We start from the raw sequence: 22,971 nt of genomic DNA, 5'->3' as shown, positions 1-22,971 counted from the left end.
ATTGTAAATAATTTCAGTATTCAGTATATACTATGTGGGCAATGGTATAAGAATACTTTCTAGTTTTATCTTACTTCAAAACAACATTGTAGCTCATGAAAACACGATGTCAGATCTTACAAACATGTATCAGAATATCAGAAAAGAAGATCAAGGAGGTTTCTCAAAATCAAGGAAAGCATCAACAAAACTTAAAAGGAAATCAGAAAAGACACCGGTCCAGAGTATTGAATTAAAAGATGATGATATGGACATCGATGAAAAAATACACGAGGACAACCCTTATGGAAATCTATCTGTAAACGATAAAACTATTTCTAAATTTGATATAACTAGCTTTCAAAAAGTTATAGAAAAAAAACTGAAAAATGAAGACAATGGATTTAAGAAAGAGTATGCGGTAAGGATAAGAAGAGTATCGATAAAAATTGTTTGATGAAATTTTTTTTAAAAATCAGTAATTGATTCTCCTTTCATAATTAGATTCTAATTAGTAATTACACATATTATGTTAGGGTAACATCGATTTTGTTAGGGCAGCATTTATTTTTTATTCTTAAAGTGGCTTGGGTATTTATGTTTTGCGGAAAACCTATTGCACATATCGTTTTTTGCACATATCCAACAAATTGAACGCATTGAAAAAACAATTGTTGAAATGTTTGCATCTTGTTATCCCACGCCTATCAATGTTAAAAAAAACAATGGTAATAGGTCAGTCTTATTTAATGTAGTTTTCATTATATATATACTGTTTACTATTTGCTGTCTAAATGTATATAAATTTGAATAGTGAGATTTTTTATTTAATGTAACAAAATTTATTGTCCATTGAAAGAACTATTTTAAAGAATTTTTTTGTTAAGCATCTTAGTAACAGTCAACATCCCGTCACTTTTTGTATTTATGATAGAATACGATACCGATACAGTATAATTGTTTCTAGACATTGCCCTATGGAGAACGACATCCTTGTATAATAGGAAAACTACCTGAAAATATCCAGAAGAACAGATTTAAAACGACTTTTCCTTGTAAGTCCTTTCATGTATTAATTGAATAACCCGTTTTATGAACTTTTTTTTCTATTTGTGAATCGAAAACAGGATCAATCGTACTTTTAATATGTTAACAACAATGTTTTATGGTTGCCTTTTCCATACCATTCATAATGTAATAAAAAATTATTCTTGCAGATGACCATTCGAGAGTTAAACTAAAGAATAAGCAATCAGATTATGTCAACGCAAATTATATTGACGTAAGTATTTTTACCGTAATTATCAATTTAACTAAAATAAATACAACAATCAAAAGCACAATTGGATTGATAACAAGTAGGTTTATTGTTTTCAAAGGGTCTTAAAGAAGACAATGTCTACATCGCGACACAAGGTAATATGATCATACATTGTATGTGTGTGTATTATATGATTAACCCCCCCCCCCACCCCACCCCCCCACCAAAAAAAAAATACTCGGAACTGTAAACGTAGTATTTAATTGTTTTCCAACTCTTCTTCCAGGACCTAAACAAAACACGGTGGCAGATTTTTGGTGCATGGTTTGGCAGAAGCGCATAGAACAAATCATAATGTTAACAAATCTCATGGAAGGAAACACGGTGAATAATGATAGCTATATCTTTGTTTTGTTCTCGTTTGTCTATTGTTTTTTTAATGTGATCGCCTCCAACCGGTCACAGTTAAGTCCATATGAGACATCCGGCAAATATACCATTTGCGCACGTGTTGTGTCTCACATTATTGTATTTGCTATGCAATAAAACATCATTTAGAACTTTAATTGCACGAAGATTACTAAATACCATTTACTCTTACGCGTTTGCCTTGAACGTAGATCATTATACTATTACATGCATAATGATTAAAATCACGTTTTTCTTCACATATCACTGGATGAAATATCTGGTTTCAGCGCTGCGGAAATCCTTTGGAAACTCTGCGGAAACTTAAGGTTACTTTAAGTTTCCGACAGGTTTCAGCACGGAAACTTCAAGTTTCATTAAGTTTCCGCAGTGCTGAAACTTAGGCTGTCCATGAATCCAAATGGTTTCCGCAACGGAAACTTACTGAAACTTGAAGTTTCTGCATAGTTTCAATCTCCATATACGTTTGGGATACATATTGTTTACAAATGGTTTCCGCGACGGAAACTTACTGAAACTTGAAGTTTCTGCATAGTTTCAACCTCCATATACAATTGGGATACATATTGTTTACAAAGGGTTTCCGCAACTGAAACTTACTGAAACTTTTTATATTTTTGCTTTCACAAAAGCTGAGCAAGGTTTCTACTGTATGTAAAAACAAAACAATTTAAAACAGTTCCAAATTCATTTTGTTCAAAAATCTGAAATTGTTTCCAATAATAAATAAAATACAGCCAAGATACAATAATGGAGAAACATCCATATGGCAATTCCCTTATTAGGGATTTTATCTAAAAAATGATAAAATTGCACAAGAAAAAAAACTCCCATAGAAATCTTTACATTTGTATTTTTTTTCATCTCGATTAAATGCCTATCAAATCTCCCTTTAAAAATGAAACAAAGATCTTACTTTTTTAAAAATATGAATGCAATTTACAAAATAACTGCACGTACATGAATAAACAAAGAAAACTTCACTGTTACATGAACATGATACACTTGTCTCAATGAATATGTACACCATAAAATATTTTTGAAAAGTCTATAGTATCCATCTTTTAAAAAAAAAAAAATACACTACAAGATACCGGTAGTAGTTGACTATAGAGGTACGACCCAGATTTGATTTGAATATGTCAATAAATTCCAAAATGAGGTCAAAGTTACCCACTTACAAGTTGGGATAAACCTTTTCTTTGTTAGTAATATAATCTAATGTTTTACAATAGAACAGGATTTAATATCATTTTTTGATAATCCATTAAGTCCAAAGTAAACTTTTCATTTCCACCCATGATGTACCAACTGATCAGATTTTAATATCATAAGCCTGTCAGTATTTAATAGATGACCCAGAGGGAGATATGAAAAGCTTGTTGGCCAATAAAAAGCTAACAATGGAGCAGTCTGTCAAATCATGTGCAAAAATATGATGTACACATTTAATTAATTATGCTGATTGCAACACACTTCATTCCTGATGAATATTCTTCTTTACACACGGTTTACCTTCCTACATTTCACTACTTTACCTACATTAATATTTTTAAATCCAAGACATGAAGTAAAATATACATTGTTTATATATGACAAGTATTACTACATGTACATGTACTTGCTTTTTGTAGCATGAATGTATAAAATACAAAGTATCACACAGATCATTCACCTTACAATTCTCATCAATACCAGCATTTTACTTATGATATAAAAGCTAATTCCAACATTAGTTACATAACACAGATTAAAATAAAAACCCACATGGAAACAACCGTCCATCCAAGTAATTTTGTTATATAAAAATTGTAATACATGGGGTATTTGTTGTCTTAATATATTTTCATATACGACATAATTGAATATTGTTTGGTGTATTTTATCATTTCTATGACCCATGCATTCATCTCCTAATGCAGTGTTTTTACATTTAAGATTGGTTTCTTAATTTTTCATATATTGCTGCAAATAAAAACTAAGTTATCAATAAATGTTTAAACAAAGAAAATGGAAAAAAAAGTAGTTAACACTTATCAACTTGGAGGTGTGAGGATATATGTTACATGGAGTCTAATATTTTATGCAATATTTGCAAATATAACAAATTATTTAAGAAAATGAAAGTTAATATCTAATCAATCATTTAATAAGTCAAATCCATGTGATTTCCTAAGATTCTAGTTTACAGACAGACATTGTAATATACTGGTATTTGATCATATAAAAAAGTACTTTTATAGTTTATAGGTTTTTTGAAATGAGAATACTTTACAGTTAAAAAGTCTTGTTCTGCAGAGGTTTATTCGGGTCGTAGAGATGTGTCCATTCGAATCAATAAGGAGTGTCCTTGGCTGTTGTTGATGTAACCCGAGTTGTAGTTTATGGAAATAGGCTTTTTTGGGGGATTTTCGAGCATTGTCCAGACCGGTGAAGCACTCATATGATCACATCATGGTTACAGCAGACTTAGTAGTTCTGGACAGTGGTAGCATTAAAATTCTTCTTCTTGCGATGAACTTGTTCCTTTCACTGGGCTGTACTTTATGTCTGTTCTATTTATCTTAAACAAGAATAATAAAGTTTCATTTAGATTTTTAAACAATAAACATTCAGCCTAACATGTAATAAAAACATTCTGAATAAAATTCTGAATACAGAAGCTACTATGCAGTTGCCAGTTGCTGTTTAAACTATGTCATATAATGGCTACAGTAGTATCTGGTCTAAAATGTTTCATTTTATGTTTGAAGCTATGTTATTTTCATTTTGATTCAATTATTGTTTGCTGAACAATGGAAAAACTTATCAACAATAAGTGTGTTTCACCCCCCCCCCCCCATCAACCTCCTTTTCAAGAACTGAGACCTGGATTTCCCAAAAATTACTACAGTAAATTATAAACATCCAACACATGTATAAGTTAATGGTGAAAATAATCAATTTCAAAGCAATACCTTGCGTTCACATCGTCCAGCTGGTCAAAACATTCACCCGAATCACCGAACAGAGGAGCAACTAACAACCGGAAACATTGACTTTGTATGCTGTCAATGCTGAAAAAGAAAAACGTGAAAGATTTCATTTTCCGGATTTAATTAATAATTTTTTTCCGTTACATTTAGAGTTTGTAAATTGTATAATGTGCGAAAGATTTATTGTTCGTCTTGTTTACCAACCAAGCATTCATATATATTAGCAGGGACGTATATACTAGGGACGTTCATATAATTATATATGTGTATACCCTGGATAATCTTGATTATCATGCATGTAAAGTCGGTTAATGGTTAACTTGGTCAAAACGTATATTTAACAGAGATACGGTAATAAAAATTAAAACGCCGAACCAAGTTTGAAAAAATGACGCCATCTTGATTTGATGGCGCGAGATCTCGTTTACAAATGAGAGATAAATTAGAGCCTTGAAAATGTTATTGGGAGTATCTATATATTGTGAATTAAGTTACCTTGACATGAGTTCTTCGTTCCTGCATTATCTCCTTGTTGTAGAGGCTATTAATGCTTCTCAATTCTCCATTTTACAACAGCACCTTCTTGTCCATTTTAAGCTTCGCTCGGAATCATAAAGTGCGCCAATACTGACCAATCAGAACCCCCTAAATCTTGGAAAAGTGCATCTTGGGATAGTTTAAAATGAATAATGTTTAATCAAAATTATCATTTTTTACCGAATAGTATACTTTTTACATGTATATTTATTTTAAATAAGAACTGTCGGAGTCAGTATTTCCTGGTTAAATACGACAAAGTATTGGCGTGTGTTTGTTACAATTGTATTTGTAACACGTGATTAACCAAAAAAAAAAATGGCCGACCGTTTGTTTACAAATGTCTAATGAAATTAAACAAGTTTTAATGAGACATATGTATCAGATTTTGTCTGTAACTATATTTTATTTACATGTACTGATGATTTTGCCAAACTAAATATGATAGAGCCATATATAGTTTACTGACAAGTTAGTCTTGACTTGTCCAATTTTCACCGCGATTCTAAGCACGGTCATATTCTTATTCAAAATATAGAGGTGTGAAAATATTATGTTCATCACAGAGCAGGTTCTGCATGAACACACAGAAATCACAAATATAATTAGATGCCGATCAATTAACGGGGTCCGGTTAACAGCGTTCACCCGTACGGTGAATTTACAACTACGATGAATTGATGGCAATTATTTTACAGTTCCACATGTGCACTGATTGGTCATACGATGAACAGTACGTTAAGAATACTTATGAAATTAAAATACAAACGCGTTAAACAAGCCGGGAAGTAAGACGAACACGTCGGACTGATATATAAACAAAATACAATTTTAATTATTTGGTATACTTTCTACATCAAATGTATACGAATGTATAATCAAATTTTAAAAATGGGATTAAAATCACGTGCACCACATGGCTAGTGCTGGATTTTAAACTGATTTTGTAATATAACGTATAACTTCAGTAAAATTATAAATAATGCTTATTATATCTTATAACAGAAACATGTGCATGTTTCATAAACATTTATCAATATCTGTGTTTACAGTACAGAAAGTAAATACAAAGTATAGGAATGCACGAATCACATAGGCGTCGAACCGGGGGGGGGGGGGGCTTAGTGCAAAGTTAGGCTTAACCAATAGGCACATAACCCCCCCCCCCCCACTTTTTCTCGCCGGAAATGTAATTGTTCCTAAATTTACCTTGAAAGATTGAGAAGTTGGTTGAAAGATTGAGAAGTTGGAGTAATAGGCATACTAGCCCCCCCCCCCCGACACGGATTAGGAATTTCATGATTTTGGGGGGAAAAATTTGGGTAGGGAAATTTATTTTCGGAAGTATATAGTATAGGTATAACCCCCCCCCCCCCCCCCACGGATATGGATTTTCATGATTTTGGGAATTAGGTTTTTTTTTAGGGTTTTTCCTCAATATTTCTGAGGATTAGTCTAGGCCCCCCCCCCACTTTCAATTTGCTTCCGACGCCAGTGAATCATGATACAGTCATACATGTAGTAAAGTCTGAAATGCATGTAAATAATTAAACAATTATTATATTAGACTCAAACTCCAAGTGGGTTTTACTTGTTATTATCAACTGTAGAATTTGTAAAAAAAAAAATGTGTACATCTGTTGCCGTGGTATTAAAAAAGAAATGAATTAGCTCTAAACTTCAGGTTGTACGAATATTTGGTACGATTTGTAAAAATTTACAACGACTTTACCTTAATTTGTTTGCTTAATTAGTTACTGTACCTCAAGGTTCATTCAAATGATAACTAAATGATTTAAGAAGGAGTCTTACAAAATAGGTATATTTATTTATTGAGTGTATTAAGTAAAATACTTCTTCATACACTGTTTGCGATATACAACTAGCTAGATTTTTTTTACTAAATAATTATAATTTACTTATCAGTTTTACTAACTCTGGTACACACAAATTGAAAAAAAATTCCCACCGGGCTCCAGTTATAAACTCACGCTTCGTACTGTGTATATGTTATGTAACAGTCTTTTGTTCACTCCTGACAGAAAAAACCTTGCAATCCACACAGAATATACAGGAAAATCACAGAGGAGGTCACCTGGACAAAGAATGTATACACATGTATACACGTGCCCGAGTACCTAAGATTAATGATTTCATCATATGCATTAAAAAAGATCAGACATCAGTTTTTCTTTTCAAATTCAATTAATTACTTAGTAAGGTTCTTAATCGCCTTATTTGCCACATTTGAAGATAGTTACATGTATACATATAGTTTCAGTCACGCTGAAACCTTACTATACGGATTCATTATCATTAGGCTAGAATTATACTTAAACCTGTTGAAAATAAATGATATCACTATTAAACTCAAATCAATTTTAGTAATAGTTTCAGCAATGCGTAAACCATTTGGAATCTTATCTTAAAGTTTCAGCATACTGAAACCTAGCGGAAATTTTCTGAAACTGATTGATATTTCCATAATAATTTACACAACTTTTCACATGATTCAAATTTAGTTTCCGCATTGCGGAAACCATCAGAAATCTTAACTTAAAGTTTCAGCATACTGAAACCTAGCGGAAATGTTCTGAAACTGATTAATATTTCCATAATAATTTACACAACTTTTCACACGATTCAAATTTAGTTTCCGCATTGCGGAAACCATCAGGAATCTTAGACTAAAGTTTCTGCTGACTGAAACCTAACGGATACTTGCTGAATCGATATAATGGTTTCCGCATTGCGGAAACTATACATGAAACTTCAACTTCAAGTTTCAGCAAGGTTTCCATATAGTTTCAGTTTTGCTAAAACTTGATTTTTCATCCAGTGTATGCGTAAGAATATTAATCGGGAATATAACTCGCTTACTAAAAGTAAAGCTTATCCACGCACTGATATTTTGGAAATAACAAAACGGTGCATTTTCTCTTTTTGATCAGAATTATTGCATGTACCTTACTACATTTGCATTACAAAAACAGAGCTGACCATTGATATTACATGCCGGCCATTCCTTTTAAAGGAATACGTGTTTACGAATTCGCGTGAGAACCTTTGTGTAATTACTACTTTTTGTCCTACTTGTCTTCAGGCAAAATGTTTCCATTATTGGCCAGCCCTAGAGACCTCTATGGATTGTGACAGTTTTACATTAAATACAACTGATGAAAGACACTACGCCTACTATATTATCCGTAAGATGAAAATAATACACAAAAAGGTAATATCTTAAAAATGTTCTAAGACTACGAAATAGATTTAAAATGGTTATCTTTCGCAATGTTTAAGTTTCTTGAATTGTCAAATAAGGCTACGTTAAAAGGATAATTTTGTTTGGAAAAAAAAGTTAAACTTAGTGACATGGTTTTTATAAAATTCAATAAAACCATATGCGAAGGCGTTAATTGTTGCTTTTAAATACTCATTCAGCCCACTTCAGAATAACATAAACGTTGGCATCTGAATTTGAATTTGTACATGCAACGATACCGAAGAGTTCCTGTAAGCTAATGCATTTTTTTTAATATACATGTGAGTTTCAAGTCGAACATACAATAGCATGTTTTGTTAATTTTAGGACAACAAATATAGAACGGTCACCCAGTATCATTACACTGCCTGGCCGGATCACGGCATACCTGAACCGCTTTGTCTTTTATTATTCAAAAACCACGTTACAAGAACCAAAAATGCAACTCAGAAAATTCCTGTATTAGTTCACTGCAGGTATGTTTCAATTAATGATAAATACAGGTAAAAGCCCAATAGCAATGTTGAGAAGATACTGGCCTCGTAGTTTTAAGATCCACAATAATATACCAAAACTATTATTCCTGTAGAGCCTTGTAACACGAGATTTAACTGGCGAACATGCCGAGTGTAAATTCCCGTACACCCGACCGGAGGCAGAGGTAAAAAACAATGCGTTGTCTTTTTGACTTCTTTCATTCTATTTTAGTGTTATATGCCCTTGATTGGACATGATAATCGGAAATTTTGGTTAACATAGCCAAAATATTCGGTATCCATGTCTAATCAAGGGTGTACGGGAATATACCCCGGGTACGGCCTCAGGGTGTATGGAAAGCAAACCGATGTAAATGTCTGTACACCCTTTAATGGACATGGATAACGAATTAATTTGCAATCTAAACCAAACATATCCGTTTACAATGTCCAAGAAGAAGCATGTTTCTAAGAACAAAAATGTCGTGTTGTCATATGTTTGGGAGTCATTTGTTCCTGATAGTCTATTTTCGTTGCGTGAGTATTCCCTAAAATCGGCCATTGGTAAAAATAAAGTAGTAGGGTTAACTTGAGTTGAAAATCTTTTAAAATTTGATAAAATTATTTCATATGGTTATGCCTGTTCTAATTTATCTATTGAAATAACATGTACTTTATGTGATTTAAAAATCAAAATTTGGATAACATGTGGGTTTTTTTTATCAGTCAAATACAGCAGCAAGTTTGTTATTAATAGATAAGAAAACCATCTTATAAATATTATAAAAAGTAATAGTATCGGTAATTCTTTATTCAATGTCTGAGGGGGGAAATGATATAATTCAAAATTGTTGACTAAATGGGCAATTAATAGGAGTAGCTTTTAGTATTAGAATATTTTGAAACCAATGATTCCAGAATTATTATTTCTAAGAAGAAATCTCATTATTTTATGTGGACCTAAAAGTGCTGGGATCGGAAGGACAGGAACATATATAGCTATAGACGCCCTGTACGAAGAATGTAAACAGAAGAAGATAAACATTGCCGAATATGTAGAAAAAATGCGAGAAAAAAGAATGAATATGGTCCAGACATACGTAAATATAATTTACAATACCTTAGTAATCCGTTTGTAAAGCGTATCAATTTATTTATGTTGAAAATAAACATTGTGTGCCTGTACATAAACACAATAATTACATGTAATTCTGGCTAACATTAGATCGGTTAACTAACGTGTATAGCTTTCTCAATAGACAATACAATGGTACCAATATAATAATTCAAGTGTAGTTTAAGCACCTACATGTATAGCTTTCTCAATGACACCAATATAATAATTCAAGTGTACTTTAAGCACCTACATGTACGAAAACAAAACCATTGAGTTATATGAATCACGAATATATAAACTTTGTTTTAGGAACAATACAAGGCAATCTTCTTGACTCTTCATGAAGCGATTAAGGCGCCAGTTGCCGTTTATGATACAACAGAGTTCCTTTCAAAACTAAAGACTATGCACAAAGACAAACCAACTAATGTTTCATTACTTAGGAAAGATTTCAAGGTTAATGGTATTTTTGGTGTCAAAATATCTTAATTGAATAAGTTCTCAGGAATGAGCAGTCAAATTCCTGTACAGAATAATAAAATATGATATTTAATTTTTTAAACTATTGACATTTTAACCAAGCTTCAAATGAAGAAACATTTTACAATGTTTGTTTTAAGCACTTCCTGCAAATAAAATATATCTAAAAACTGAATGCAGAAAACATTCATTAAATATGTGTCAACATGTAAATGCATATAATTCTGAGTTCTTCATAAATAGAGACTTGTGTCAATTTGCCCAAAATACACGGAGAAAGATTACAAAATGGCGGCACAACACAAAGATATATCGTCCACCATCAAACCTCGTATGTAAACTCAACTTTGTATTTCTTGTTGGTCTGTAGAATTCGTTTCATGTTGATTGCATTTTCAAACAATACATAATTTTTGAAAGCTTCTTGAAGCTCATCAGAGCCAATAACTCAAGTTAGCCTTTCTGATAAAATGTGTCTGTTGTTGTCAGCGGCTGCATCCTAGGTAAAACATTTTTAAAAAAAAAATAATATTTTTTTTCCAGAGCCACTGATCCTAGTTAAACATACTTTGACCAAGATCTAATTTTATAAGGAAATTTCTTCAAGTTCAACTCAATACAAACCAAAAATAAAAGTCGAAATCCCCCTCCTTAGATAATGGAAAGTGATTGAGAAAGAATAAAAATGGACGGAGTTGATGTCAAAATTTTATCAACACTATCTTTTTTTTAATTTAAACATCATCATCCATGCTAGATTTAAGTATTTTCAAATAATGACGAAGTAATAAAATAAGGTATGATTAAATAATAGAATAACATCGTTTGGAAATTGTTCACATTCAGTCATATTTTAAGGAACCATAGATAAAGAGGTGTTTTATATGGCTGTTTAGCTTATTTATACTTTCACCTAATGGTGAAATGAGAAATAATTGAACACTTGTAAAACGTTTAAGTCTAATATCCTAAACATTTTCGTCAATTTCAATTAAAAATAATAGAAATGTGTCCACATAGCCTGTGAATTTGATCATGCAATTTTTCTTTTATTGTTTATTTTTGTTTATTTAAAAATCAATCGAAAATGTGCATGCTTTTTTTTATTTTATATCTATCAATTTCTCCTAATTCACTGTGATCAAATTTTAGTTGACAAGTATGTGTTATTCCTGATGTCGTATGTTCCAAAGTGCGGGACTTACATCAACGCAATATATCTGCCCGTAAGTATGTACATTCCAAAATGATACAATTGAAGTTGAAGATTTTCTATAAATCATCACATCCAAACACGAACTATTATTCTATCAATTATTCCGTTTTATCTTTAGTCTTTCACCAATCCAACTGCGTTTATAGTCACCCATTACCAGAAAACAGATAACGCCGTAGATTTCCTGCGACTGATCACTGATCATGACTCAAAAGTAGTCGTATCCATGGAACCGCTCTCCAGTGCTGAATCTGTACGATTCTTACATTCCCAATACAACTAGTATCGTTGTATCTGCATAATTGAAATATGAATAAAGGTGCATTCATATTATCTGATTAACACCTAAATATAAATATTATAATTATGTCCATGTGTTACAGGAAAACAAATGGATGCCATGTATAACATCTAGATTAGAAACTATATATCCGTTTAAAATTCAACTACAGCAAGAACGTATAACAGAAATTAAATGTTGCCAGGTTAAAATAACGAAAAAAGCTGTGAGTACATATTTTGGTGTTTTTTTTTAGCAATTACACTTAAAATCTAAACAAGAGTGATAGTTATGAAAACGTGTTCTTTTAAGATACTGTTTTCAATTATTGTTTTGAACCAGAATGGGGATCAAACCTGGTCGGCTGACCTGATAGAGCCAATATTTAGTCTCGACCCTGGTGACCCTCGGGCAATTTCTCAAATCGTGGGATTGGTGTCGTTTGTACAGAACACAGAGACAGAGGGTCCGATTATTGTAATCAGCAGGTATTACTACTGCTTGCATCTTTTTTATCTTATGATTTGATAACTAGGATAAATATCAATTAAAGAGGGTATTTGTTTCCGGAATAAAGATATGCATGCAAAATTAAGAAAAAAACTACAAACGGAATGTAATTAACGTTTGTATTTCTTGAAGTGGAATATTATATGCACATGTACCGCTTGACTGGAACTTATTTATGACACCGACGGTTCTCAGTTGTATGCTTATATTAAAAAAAATATAAATATAGGAATGGTTTGTTTAATAAGTTAAACTGTGCTACAATTTTTTTTTTTCATAAATGTTAAAAAAGATTACAGTTACAAAAGAAACCAAAAGAAAAAAAAAGGTCTGCGTTATTTTCCGAACACTAACCTTAAAGCTCTTTAGATAAAATTGTATGATAACCCTTCTTCATGATTGAAAGACATTTTGTAAACTTTATGTTTTTATTTCGATATATGTCATTCTAAATAATTTCATCCTCTTAATTCCTTCATTAAAAAAAAATAAAAGCTTTTTCCAAACTCCCTTGACTTTTTCGTTATTTTTATTACTGTATAGTTATAAAGCTCATTACAATTATTTGCAGCCAAGATAATACTAATTCAGTTTTTCTAAAGAAAAAAAGATGAAAATCAAATCATGTACAATTAATAGGATAGTAGGCAGGATTTTTACGCTAGAAATACTATTAAAAACATATAAATTATGTATCCATCAATTATTTTATGAGTGTGTCAAGCAACTTTATTCAAAAATGTATTGTATGCATTTTCTATTTAGTCAATAGAAGTGTAATAATAAATTTTGTGGAACATTATACAAATCATATATAATTTTTATATCACCTTAAAAATATTAAATGTATATTGCTATGTTGCAATTCTAGTATCATTGAAACATTGTGCTTAATCTTACTGTAAGGGATGGATCCGCTCTGTGTGGTGTGTTCTGTGCTGTATACAACCTGATACAACAACTGACAATGGACGAGGAGATAGACGTGTTCTCTGTGGTCAGACTCCTACAAACACGACGTCCTGAACTGTGCTCAACTATGGTAAGTAGACACGCGCACCCACCGTCGTTCATCATCTGAATATCAATTTATCATAGTTATCATGTTTTTAAATTGAAAAGAAAAAACTAAAACTAAATCGATTGCTTTGATGCATTAAATGAATCTGAAAAAAAAATTACTTTAACAGATGGAGATTTACCAATTTTCCTTTGTTGCTTGATTCTACAGTGTAACATAAAATAGATGAATGCTTATGATAAATACATGTTGACCCTTTCCTTTTGACATTTGACATTAATTTAACATTCATATATTTAATACAGGAGGAGTACATATTAATCCACGATGTTTTGATGGAGTTTCTGCGGTCTGGAACGGAGGGACATGTTTACTATAACCAATGAATCTGTATTATGAACTTTTTGTCTACTGAAGTCAGAGTTTTATCATATACATAGGTGTATAAAACATGGACAAACTAGTTCGCTTATTGTTATCAAACACTAAGCAAATAATTATTATCGCTTTAACCAATGTTTGTTTCAATGTAATAAATGTAATGCTTTCCCTTTGTATTTTGAGAGAAATAAAATGTATAAAGATTAATTTTCTTTTGACTATGTTTTCTTTTCGATCAGCTAATAAGGACGCTTCATCTAAAGTAGTCCAAGATATCTATGATATATGGTTCAAACGTTACGTGTTTTTATTGAAATTTAGAATCTTTTAGGAGCAAGTATTGAAAGAAGGTGTCTCAGATCATTTTGGTATAATTGAATTAAAGAATGCTTTAATTATATTTTTACATTCGTAAAAGTTTTAGGTCACTCTTGTGATTTAGCAAGCAGCGATAACAAGCATTGTTAACAAATGTACAAGGCGAACAGATCGTTAACAATTCGAAACATCTTAGGACTGAAGGGCTATACATGTATTTAAATATTCTCTTAGAAGTCAGTAAAAAGGTTTTTCTTTACCATCTTACATGTAACCAGAAAACATATTAAACCACCAACACACGAAAATGACCTTTGATCTTCATGTTATTTTGATTTGCCAAAGTAAACGCTCCATCCAAAGTGGCCCGAAGTCTCTAAGTAATATGATCAAAAAATGTAAGATTTCAAGAACTTTAGAACCTTTTAGGAGAATTAAAAGCGGGAACTTGTTTAATTTTATAGGATTCATCTTTCATGTTCTTCGGCCCAATAACATAAGACATTTTAAACATTAAAATTGTTAAACTGTTTATGTCATTTTGTTACAATCATTAATGGGCAGTTTCGTTTGTTTAAGCGATGCAACATTCATCTTAATACTGTAAAATATAATAAACATGTGTATACAAATACATCTTATATATGTTTGTTTGTTTTTTTTATTCTAAGACAATTTCTAAATAACTGCGCTTTCTATTTGAACCAATAAGTACATTCGAATGGCTTGTAAACAATGAGGAGCTCAACCTCTATATCGTAGAGATAATCAACATAAACAATAGGGACTTTGATGAATAAGAACACTCGGGCGGCTTTATGCCATAAAGATAAACATAAAATATGTCACATGATCATACACAGGTCAATGACTCTTTCTTTGTCTGATAGTAACGACAGTATGTCTAGCTTAAACAATAGAAGTTGACAGGAAATTAATCATTTTGCTCTTGCACAAGAACCGCCCCTATTGCAATGGGAATATCATTGGCACAAATTCGTCATAGTATGCTTACCTTTCGGTGTCAGCAATATGATGCTTTAGTTCTTCAACATTAAAAACAAGGTCATATATACTTTCATATGTAACAATTCTGAACAAAAAATAATTGTCCTATTTTGTGTTAGGCTTTTAGTGATTGCATTTCCGGTTTGAAATATATCCGTGTAAATCCGATGGTTTAAATTAATGATTATTTTAATATTTTCCTGTTTTCCATTTTCTATGCTCAAATAGGCTTTGTGCTTCAATATTATTTATTTCCTGCACAGGTGACATATAATGTACACTTTTTTAACTCCAGATATCTGAAACATATCAATCAAAATGAAAACATCAGTAGTGATATTAGTATTGTCTTTCTTGGATTTTTATCATTGTTATGGTATGTAAACATTAGTATGCAATTACCTAAAATTGAAAAAAAATACTTCATAAACACTTCAATGCTTAAGTTTTCTGAAAAAGATAATATAAGACAAAAGTGCGTTTTTTCTGATAATGATCTCTCACAGTATCTATACATATAATATATAAAATCCTTAACAGAACAAGAATTTTAAAGAACCAAAGAATGTGAATTTTGTTTAAACCGTTTCCACTTGGTAATTTTAATGCCTAAGCTAAAATATCGATTAAGTGTTTCTTTAAATTAAGAATCACAAGCTGTTCTTTGACTGTGTAAAAAATATAAAAGTGGCGAAATAGATCATTTATATATATACATTTTTCTATATACCATTTTTAGCATTTAACGGGCTAACTGATAATTTTCAACAGCTGTCTCTTCCATACGTTTATTTATATTTACTTGCCATCTTAAACGTTAAAATTTATTCAGAAGATAAATTATTAGAGATTGCATATCTCTAAATAAGTATGGTGTTAATTTTTTATCTAGATTTGTAACCGTTATTTGATAAATTTGGCTAAAAAAACCTCCAGATAATACAATTTAGTTTACTTACAGAAAACCTCTGTAGAAAAAATTCGACGACAGTATTACAGAGTTCAACGTTCGTAAATCACAAAGCAGCGTTGGCAGTTGACGGTGATTTACGTACAACTGATCGTTATTGTTCGCATACGGATGTAAATCAAACAGTGGCTTGGTTTCAGGTGGATCTTGGTAAACCTTACAGCATAAATAACGTGACACTGTATTATAGAAAAGACGGTAAGGGGAATCAATGTGTGATTAAATATATACGTGATTTATTTGTTGACAGATGAGATTAACGACAATTCTACTTCAATAAATGAAATGTGCATTGCTCTCTCTCTCTCTCTCTCTCTCTCTCTCTCTACCTCTCTCTCTCTTTTCTCTCTCTCTCTCTCTCTTTGTTCACAAATATGTCAATTGTAATCCTTGTTTTAATTTTAATCAAAAGTGATGTTTCTGAATGCTTATTCGTGAATTTTAAATCTAATCCTTATAGGACTTGGAGATAAAGATTGGCAACCTTACAGATTCAGACAATTTTATCTTGATGTATCAGACTTTCCGGCATCGCAGAAAACAACAGCACATAGAACCCGCTGTTACACTGACAACACAACACACCCTGACGTACTTCCACATATAATAGACATCCCCTGTAAACACACAGCTCGATACGTCATTGTGGAGACAACGTATGATGCTCCTGAAGATGATCCTGTAGCGGGGGCCATGTTAGAAATATGTGAAATAGAAGTTTCTGGTATGTATTTTTGGGGTTGATCTCCTTTCCCAATTTTACTTAACCTTGTATTTATATGTGAAATAGGATTCCAAAGTTAATACTTGTAGGATGCGAGACTGGACAATATGGTTATGATTGTTTACCTTGTCAAGGATGTGAAACATGTGAAATAAACAGTGGAATGTGTGGTAAGCTCGGAAATGAAACGGAACAATCAAATAAAATTAACTCGAATGGAATTGCTGCTTTTGTTTAACCTTGAAATTTTGAATTTTTATAAATATTCATAATGTGGTACTGGACTAAAAAAACCGGTAACTTGAAGATTTTGAAAAATGAGTTATTGACAATTTAATTGCCGCCCAATCACCTTTAAAATATTCCATTGCCGTCAGAGTTCCGGAAAAATAAAGTTAAAAATCTCAGATATTGAAAATGTTTTGCTAGACCCATATTTGCTGTGAGATAAAATGAGCTTTGTAAAAAGGGATGCCTTCCCTTACAAATAACATACTGTAAACAAATCAGATATGATAATAATTAAATAAATAATTTGATAAGAAAACTCTCTATCTTACAATAATATACATATAATTTAAAAGATTTTAACAAATTACAGTTGGTTTACGAGTATTTTATATTATTTAAATTATCAGATTGTTTAGCTACGTGTATAAATCAAACATGTAACGACACTAATGGACATTGCACGTTTGGTTGTGCGACTGGAAATTGGGATCCTAAATGTGGATCAGTATGCCCAGCTAATTGCCAGGATCGGAAGTGTTTCCGAGAAAATGGATTGTGTGAAACTTGTAAGCAGGGTTATTGGGGAAACTACTGCAACCAAACATGTTCAACATTTTGTAACGAAAATGTATGCAGCAAATCTGATGGTAGATGTAATAAAGGCTGTATCATGGGAAGGTATGATGACTTTTGCGACAAAGTATGTAGTCCGGGCTGTGTAAAAGGATCGTGTGATTCACAAAGTGGAGCATGTTCTAAAAGATGCTACCAACATTGGATGGGGACACGTTGTGATAGTATGTACATGTAATGTTTATTTTGCACTTCTCATCCATAATACAACACACAAAGATAATTATCATTTGGAAAGAACTACTCCGTTTGGTTTTATTCAATTAACGTGTAACATCATTTTTCCATATATCTGATTGGCATAACTGGTAATAGTTTTAGTTCTGATATAAATGTCAAAAAGATCATTGAAACTTGGCAAATATCATATGAGTACATGATGTTTTATAAATGTCCTTTATTTAACGTTTGAAAACATGGTTACAACTTTCTGTTTCACATTCACTTTCGGCTAAATCCTATATCGTAGATGGGAAAGATTTCATGATTAATCGGGGACGGGCATTTTCATTACTTAAATGAGTTTCTCGACCAATCTTCTTGTTTGATGTACATTGTATATCGACTTATGGTATTTTCGGTTACAAAATATGCTAAGCGTTGCAAATTAAAATCTTGTTCTCCTCATATCTAGGGTGTGATTCCACACATTTTGGCTTAAACTGCACCAAGAAATGTAGTGTAAACTGTACCATTGGTTGTACCAAAGATACCGGAGTCTGCTATAGTTGTGTAGAAGGAAAGTTTGGAGAATATTGTGACAAAAAGTGTGGTATTGGATGTGTATCTGGTTGTGACCAATACACCGGGCAGTGCGTTTGTAAACTTGGGTGGCAGAGTGACAGATGTGAAGGTAAGTTGTTTAAGTCTGTCATCATTAACGTACAATGAATACACAGTTTTCACGACCTTTTTAATTTAAGGATGGGTTGTTTTAATTGATGAAGTAAATTGATATCGTGAAATGTTTTGACCACTGTTTTTACACGAACCTCAATTATTAATTGTTTTTTTTTTTTATTATTAAGAATATATTAACAAAAGTTCAATTATCTATGGAATTGTTATAAATGGAATGACGAAAATCTTCTTCTTTTTTTTTTTTACAAAATGAACGTATTTTGATTAAATTGTCCATTACGGATTATAAAAAAATAATGGCTTACCGTGAATAATTGTGTAAATAATGACATATTTTATGTTTCGTTGAACTGAAAATCCTTCAATTTTTATTTGTTCTATCTTTCTTTACTCTTTCTCATAAGATTGCAGTCCTTTTCATTATGGTGTGGACTGTAACAGAAAATGCAGTTCGAGTTGTCTGTATGGAACATGCTATACAACAAACGGAACATGCAAGGGTGGTTGCAAATGTAGCGTTGTAGAAGAATTAAGCCGGCAGGGTAAAATAAATTTAATTTATCTATATATCAATCAATCTATCTATCTATCTATCTATCTATCTATCTATCTATCTATCTATCTATCTGTGGTTTCTTACTATAATCTAAAGTACATTTTCATAATTCAAAATATATCTCAATGCAATCTCATGTGCCCAAATGGTGTTTTTCTTTCTGTGTTTCTATTTACAAAAAGAACAATGTTTAAACCAATAATTTGTTGTATCATTGACAGTTCAGCACTTAAAGAAAGCTAACATAGAAACCATTCTTTTCGTGGTAACAGGGCTTTTAGGTCTGAGCCTCGTTTTGAATTTGTTTTTCATTCTACGGTAAGAAGCTTTCAATGTACTGTAATGATTGAATGTCTTATTTTGCCATCATATTTTCATATTTTATATATCACACCAAGTATAAACAAGCATATATTTCTATAAAATAATTCACCATGTAAACATTTTGTTATTGTAGGAGAGTCAGATGTAAAGTTTGTGAGAATACAGCACAAGATGATTCAACAAGTCTCCAGATGATAAGCAGAGTATCATGCAATGAAACTTATTATCTTAACCCTATAGATCTTTTAAACGGAGATCCAAAGGAAGAGTCATGCATTTGTGAGGAAGATGTTGAAGGATGCCCTCAACCACATTACGCACACATCCAGAAAACCTCTGATATAAGAAACGATGAGAAAACGTATGAGAAAAAGTGACAAATTTGTATGAAAACGTAATTGTATACATAATTGTATACATTCAAATTAAGGTATTAAATGTTGTTTTTGACAAATGCATCGCTGGAGTCGAAACTCGTTTATTATACAGATATACATGTATATATTATGATAAATACCTTTTTTTGCAATCTCGTCGCTGCATCGATTCTTGTAGATAAAACAGTATGATACGTTTTAGCTAAATTAGATTACCTCATTTTTTATATATATGTATTTACATGTATCTACTCAATCATTAATATGTATTTGGTGTTCTTTTGCATTCTTCCTATTTATTTTTTACTACATGAAGAGTTATAATAATAATCTTTAATATCAATGAAGAAATGAAATCTTTTTTTTTCTTTTTTACATTTTAGATAGACGGCATTTCGGAATAAATTTCAGACGATAATTGCAATTGCAATTGAATGTTAAACCGGAACATACATTGAAGTTATAAATGCAATATTCTACATATGGCTTACTCAAGTTAACGAAATATAATATTTTAATCCTATCTCCCTCTACATATTGATTTGATTATCGGAAATAATGATTGGTCTCTATTAAACGCTTAACAATTTTTAAACATCGTTATGCATTTTTTTAAAATAGTTTTTTTTATCTCTTATGATAAAGCATTTATTTAATACCTTTAAAAACCATTTTATTTATGAAGGTTATTCCTCAACCCATGATACTGATCTTTTAAATAGTGCCCTATATGAAACATTTTTATCGTTCTTTTATATTATTTAAAGGATTAAAGATTTTTGATTGAAAAATGACTGTTTTCGATTATTTTTGTGCTGCATTGCCAACATTTTTCAGTGCTTTTAGATCAATCCAAGTTTTAGATAGCTCTAAATTAGTCTATTTTTTATCAAAATATAACGAACAACATTTAGTATTTTCATTGATAACGTAAACATAAACATATACACAAAACAATGGAAGCAACTTAATTCGAGGAAAAAAAGGCAGTTCACGGAGGTATTAATAATTGACTGTACTTATGTTAAGATAAATCAAATAGCTGATTAACTAAATAAACATAATAAAGTTTTGGGGTTCAGTTCCCTTCCAATATTACAAAAACAAAAGTTCTTAATTTAAAAAACCAATTGTTATAAATATCATAATGTCACTAATATTTTAAAGCCATATTCTAATATTGATCACATATTAATAAGTTAAAGGATGCTGTATTTTGAAATGTGCTGCTAGAATCATGAATTTATATTGTTTCAATACCACATTTCATTCTTGATTCATAAAGGTTGGAACAATATTCTTGGAAAACTTGCAAAACTTTTGTCAAGGAGAACATAGTACTTCAGCTACACTTTCGTTAAAATCAAAGGATGTTTCTTTATGATAATACCTTAAACATCTGTTTTCAAATGCAACATGATTAACACGTAAATCAGTTTTTTAAACGTTTATTATATTCTTTGGGCCACATACTTTATTAGTTTGTCAAGTTTCAAATTTCAACGATGTACGTCACATTTGTTGTTGTTCTTGTCATCAAAATTACTTTGATAACTTTGTATATACTTTGCATAATGCTAAATGTATTAAAGAAAAAAAAACTAAAACGCATTTAAAACATTCTGAGAGTATTGCATAAGCAATACACGCCCCCTACCAGTTTGTATTATTCTATGAAAGCTTCCAAGCATACATTTATTTCAAAACTGTTATAAACGAGACGTTATGCTTTAATCAGACATAAAAGAACAGAGGACATTCAAACTACATAGTTGATATAGAAATGAAATAAAAATGGGTAAATAATACTCTTTATTTTACCTCCTCTAATTTCGCCAAGTCCATTTAGTATTTACTAATAGAAACTTGTGAAAACAATGCCCTGTTTTGCGAAATATCATTTCTTACCGTCGTCTGTACCCCTAATCAACAGACATGCTTGACACTATTCTACAGAACTTATTTGTTTGTTACAAATAATAAAAGGAATGATACAAGAAATACACGACATTATTTCTGACTACATACATGTACATTCCTCGTTTATTCAATACACACCAAAACCGATAACGAACCTGAACATTAAACAATTGGAACCAAAAAAATATTATCTCGAAAATATGCCAACCAGACGCTACAAAAGTGTAAACTTGATCTTTAGTTTGACATTTTGTAGCTGTTCAACAAACTTCATATTATTCCTCAAACGCATACAGAAAAAGTGTGGAAAACTGAAGTGAGACAGACATACGGGCGGACGGACGGACAGACAGACATACAGACAGAAAGACAGACAGCCGGACGGACGGACGGAATGACGGAAGCAGAGGAAAGCTGGAGTCCCTCACGGTGAAACCGGAAGGGGACTAATAAATGGACATGTAAGCTTGAATATAGGTTATGTTGATCAAAAGTAATTCTCTTAGAAACCAAGAAGAATTGTATCTAAAATTGTCAAAATATATCTTCTTATGATAGATATGTCTGTTCAAGCACATATTTAGTTCCGCATCATCTAAACAGAAAGTTTACATTAATAAAGTGACAGTGATTTATTCTAAGAGTAAATTGGTCATACTATAATAGAGATAATGTTCGACTTCCTGTGTGCCAACTTGAAAGTTCTGATGTTTTGCCTTTTCATCCTACAACGCTCACTTCACACGTTTTGGTTAAATGCTTCTCTGTTAATTACCCACCGCTTTAACATTTGCTGCATGAACATAATCCTATGATAAGTAATCGCCTTGTACTTCTACTGCCCTTCTTTCAGATAGATAGTTGAAAATAGGAAGTAGTTTTATCGAAGTCTCAATACTTTCAGGGGCAATAACTGCTACATGTAGAAGGGGGCCTCAGATCATTTCGGTATGAATAGATGAATAGATAGAACCCTCTTATTGTACTAAAGACAACGTTAAAGTTCCAAGTCTCTATCTCTTATGGTTTCAGAGGAGTAGCGATAACAACCGTTTTGTAAAATAGGGACAATAACTATGTAATTGTTTCAAGGTAGGGGCTAATGGGTTATATTTTAAAATGTCT

General features: G+C 31.5%; 2 protein-coding genes and 1 long non-coding RNA gene across 3 annotated transcripts; 2 read left to right on the top strand and 1 right to left on the bottom strand.

Moving 5' to 3' along the window:
- Positions 1-951: 951 nt before the first annotated feature.
- On the top strand, positions 952-14,107 carry LOC105333679 (receptor-type tyrosine-protein phosphatase kappa). Its single transcript, XM_034466831.2, has 15 exons — positions 952-1,034; positions 1,197-1,261; positions 1,359-1,395; positions 1,527-1,624; positions 8,285-8,413; positions 8,771-8,919; positions 9,887-10,019; positions 10,346-10,492; positions 10,760-10,847; positions 11,669-11,742; positions 11,851-11,985; positions 12,116-12,238; positions 12,355-12,500; positions 13,429-13,564; positions 13,849-14,107. Exons 4-15 carry the CDS (start codon positions 1,562-1,564, stop codon positions 13,927-13,929), a joined length of 1,404 nt encoding a protein of 467 aa, XP_034322722.2. The 5' UTR covers positions 952-1,034; positions 1,197-1,261; positions 1,359-1,395; positions 1,527-1,561; the 3' UTR covers positions 13,930-14,107.
- LOC136269901 (uncharacterized) lies at positions 2,982-5,983 on the bottom strand. Its single transcript, XR_010707504.1, has 3 exons — positions 5,140-5,983; positions 4,627-4,725; positions 2,982-4,232 (listed from the first exon to the last, which is right to left on the bottom strand). It is a non-coding gene; the product is annotated as an uncharacterized lncRNA (long non-coding RNA).
- A 2,110-nt stretch (positions 14,108-16,217) lies between the features above and the next one.
- Positions 16,218-20,524, top strand: LOC105333662 (scavenger receptor class F member 1-like). Its single transcript, XM_011436732.4, has 9 exons — positions 16,218-16,418; positions 16,681-16,944; positions 17,034-17,114; positions 17,583-17,972; positions 18,443-18,661; positions 19,074-19,211; positions 19,447-19,543; positions 19,683-19,910; positions 20,310-20,524. The coding sequence occupies exons 2-9, from the start codon at positions 16,914-16,916 to the stop codon at positions 20,311-20,313; spliced, it is 1,188 nt and encodes a 395-aa protein (XP_011435034.3). The 5' UTR covers positions 16,218-16,418; positions 16,681-16,913; the 3' UTR covers positions 20,314-20,524.
- Positions 20,525-22,971: the final 2,447 nt, after the last annotated feature.

This window comes from Magallana gigas, chromosome 1, assembly GCF_963853765.1.
Source record: "Magallana gigas chromosome 1, xbMagGiga1.1, whole genome shotgun sequence".
In the NCBI taxonomy this organism is placed as follows: Eukaryota; Metazoa; Mollusca; class Bivalvia; order Ostreida; family Ostreidae; genus Magallana; species Magallana gigas.
This window is presented reverse-complemented; position numbering and strand designations above follow the sequence as displayed.

Bases quoted from the DNA above. Each gene is read 5' to 3' on its own strand.
- LOC105333662 (XM_011436732.4), top strand. From the start codon at position 16,914: ATGTTAGAAATATGTGAAATAGAAGTTTCTG. The intron at 18,662-19,073 runs GTAAGTTGTTTA...CTTTCTCATAAG, and splicing joins GCAGAGTGACAGATGTGAAG to ATTGCAGTCCTTTTCATTAT. The intron at 19,212-19,446 runs GTAAAATAAATT...TATCATTGACAG, and splicing joins AGAAGAATTAAGCCGGCAGG to TTCAGCACTTAAAGAAAGCT.
- LOC105333679 (XM_034466831.2), top strand. From the start codon at position 1,562: ATGGTTTGGCAGAAGCGCATAGAACAAATCATAATGTTAACAAATCTC. The intron at 8,920-9,886 runs GTATGTTTCAAT...TGGACCTAAAAG, and splicing joins CCTGTATTAGTTCACTGCAG to TGCTGGGATCGGAAGGACAG. The intron at 12,501-13,428 runs GTATTACTACTG...TCTTACTGTAAG, and splicing joins CCGATTATTGTAATCAGCAG to GGATGGATCCGCTCTGTGTG.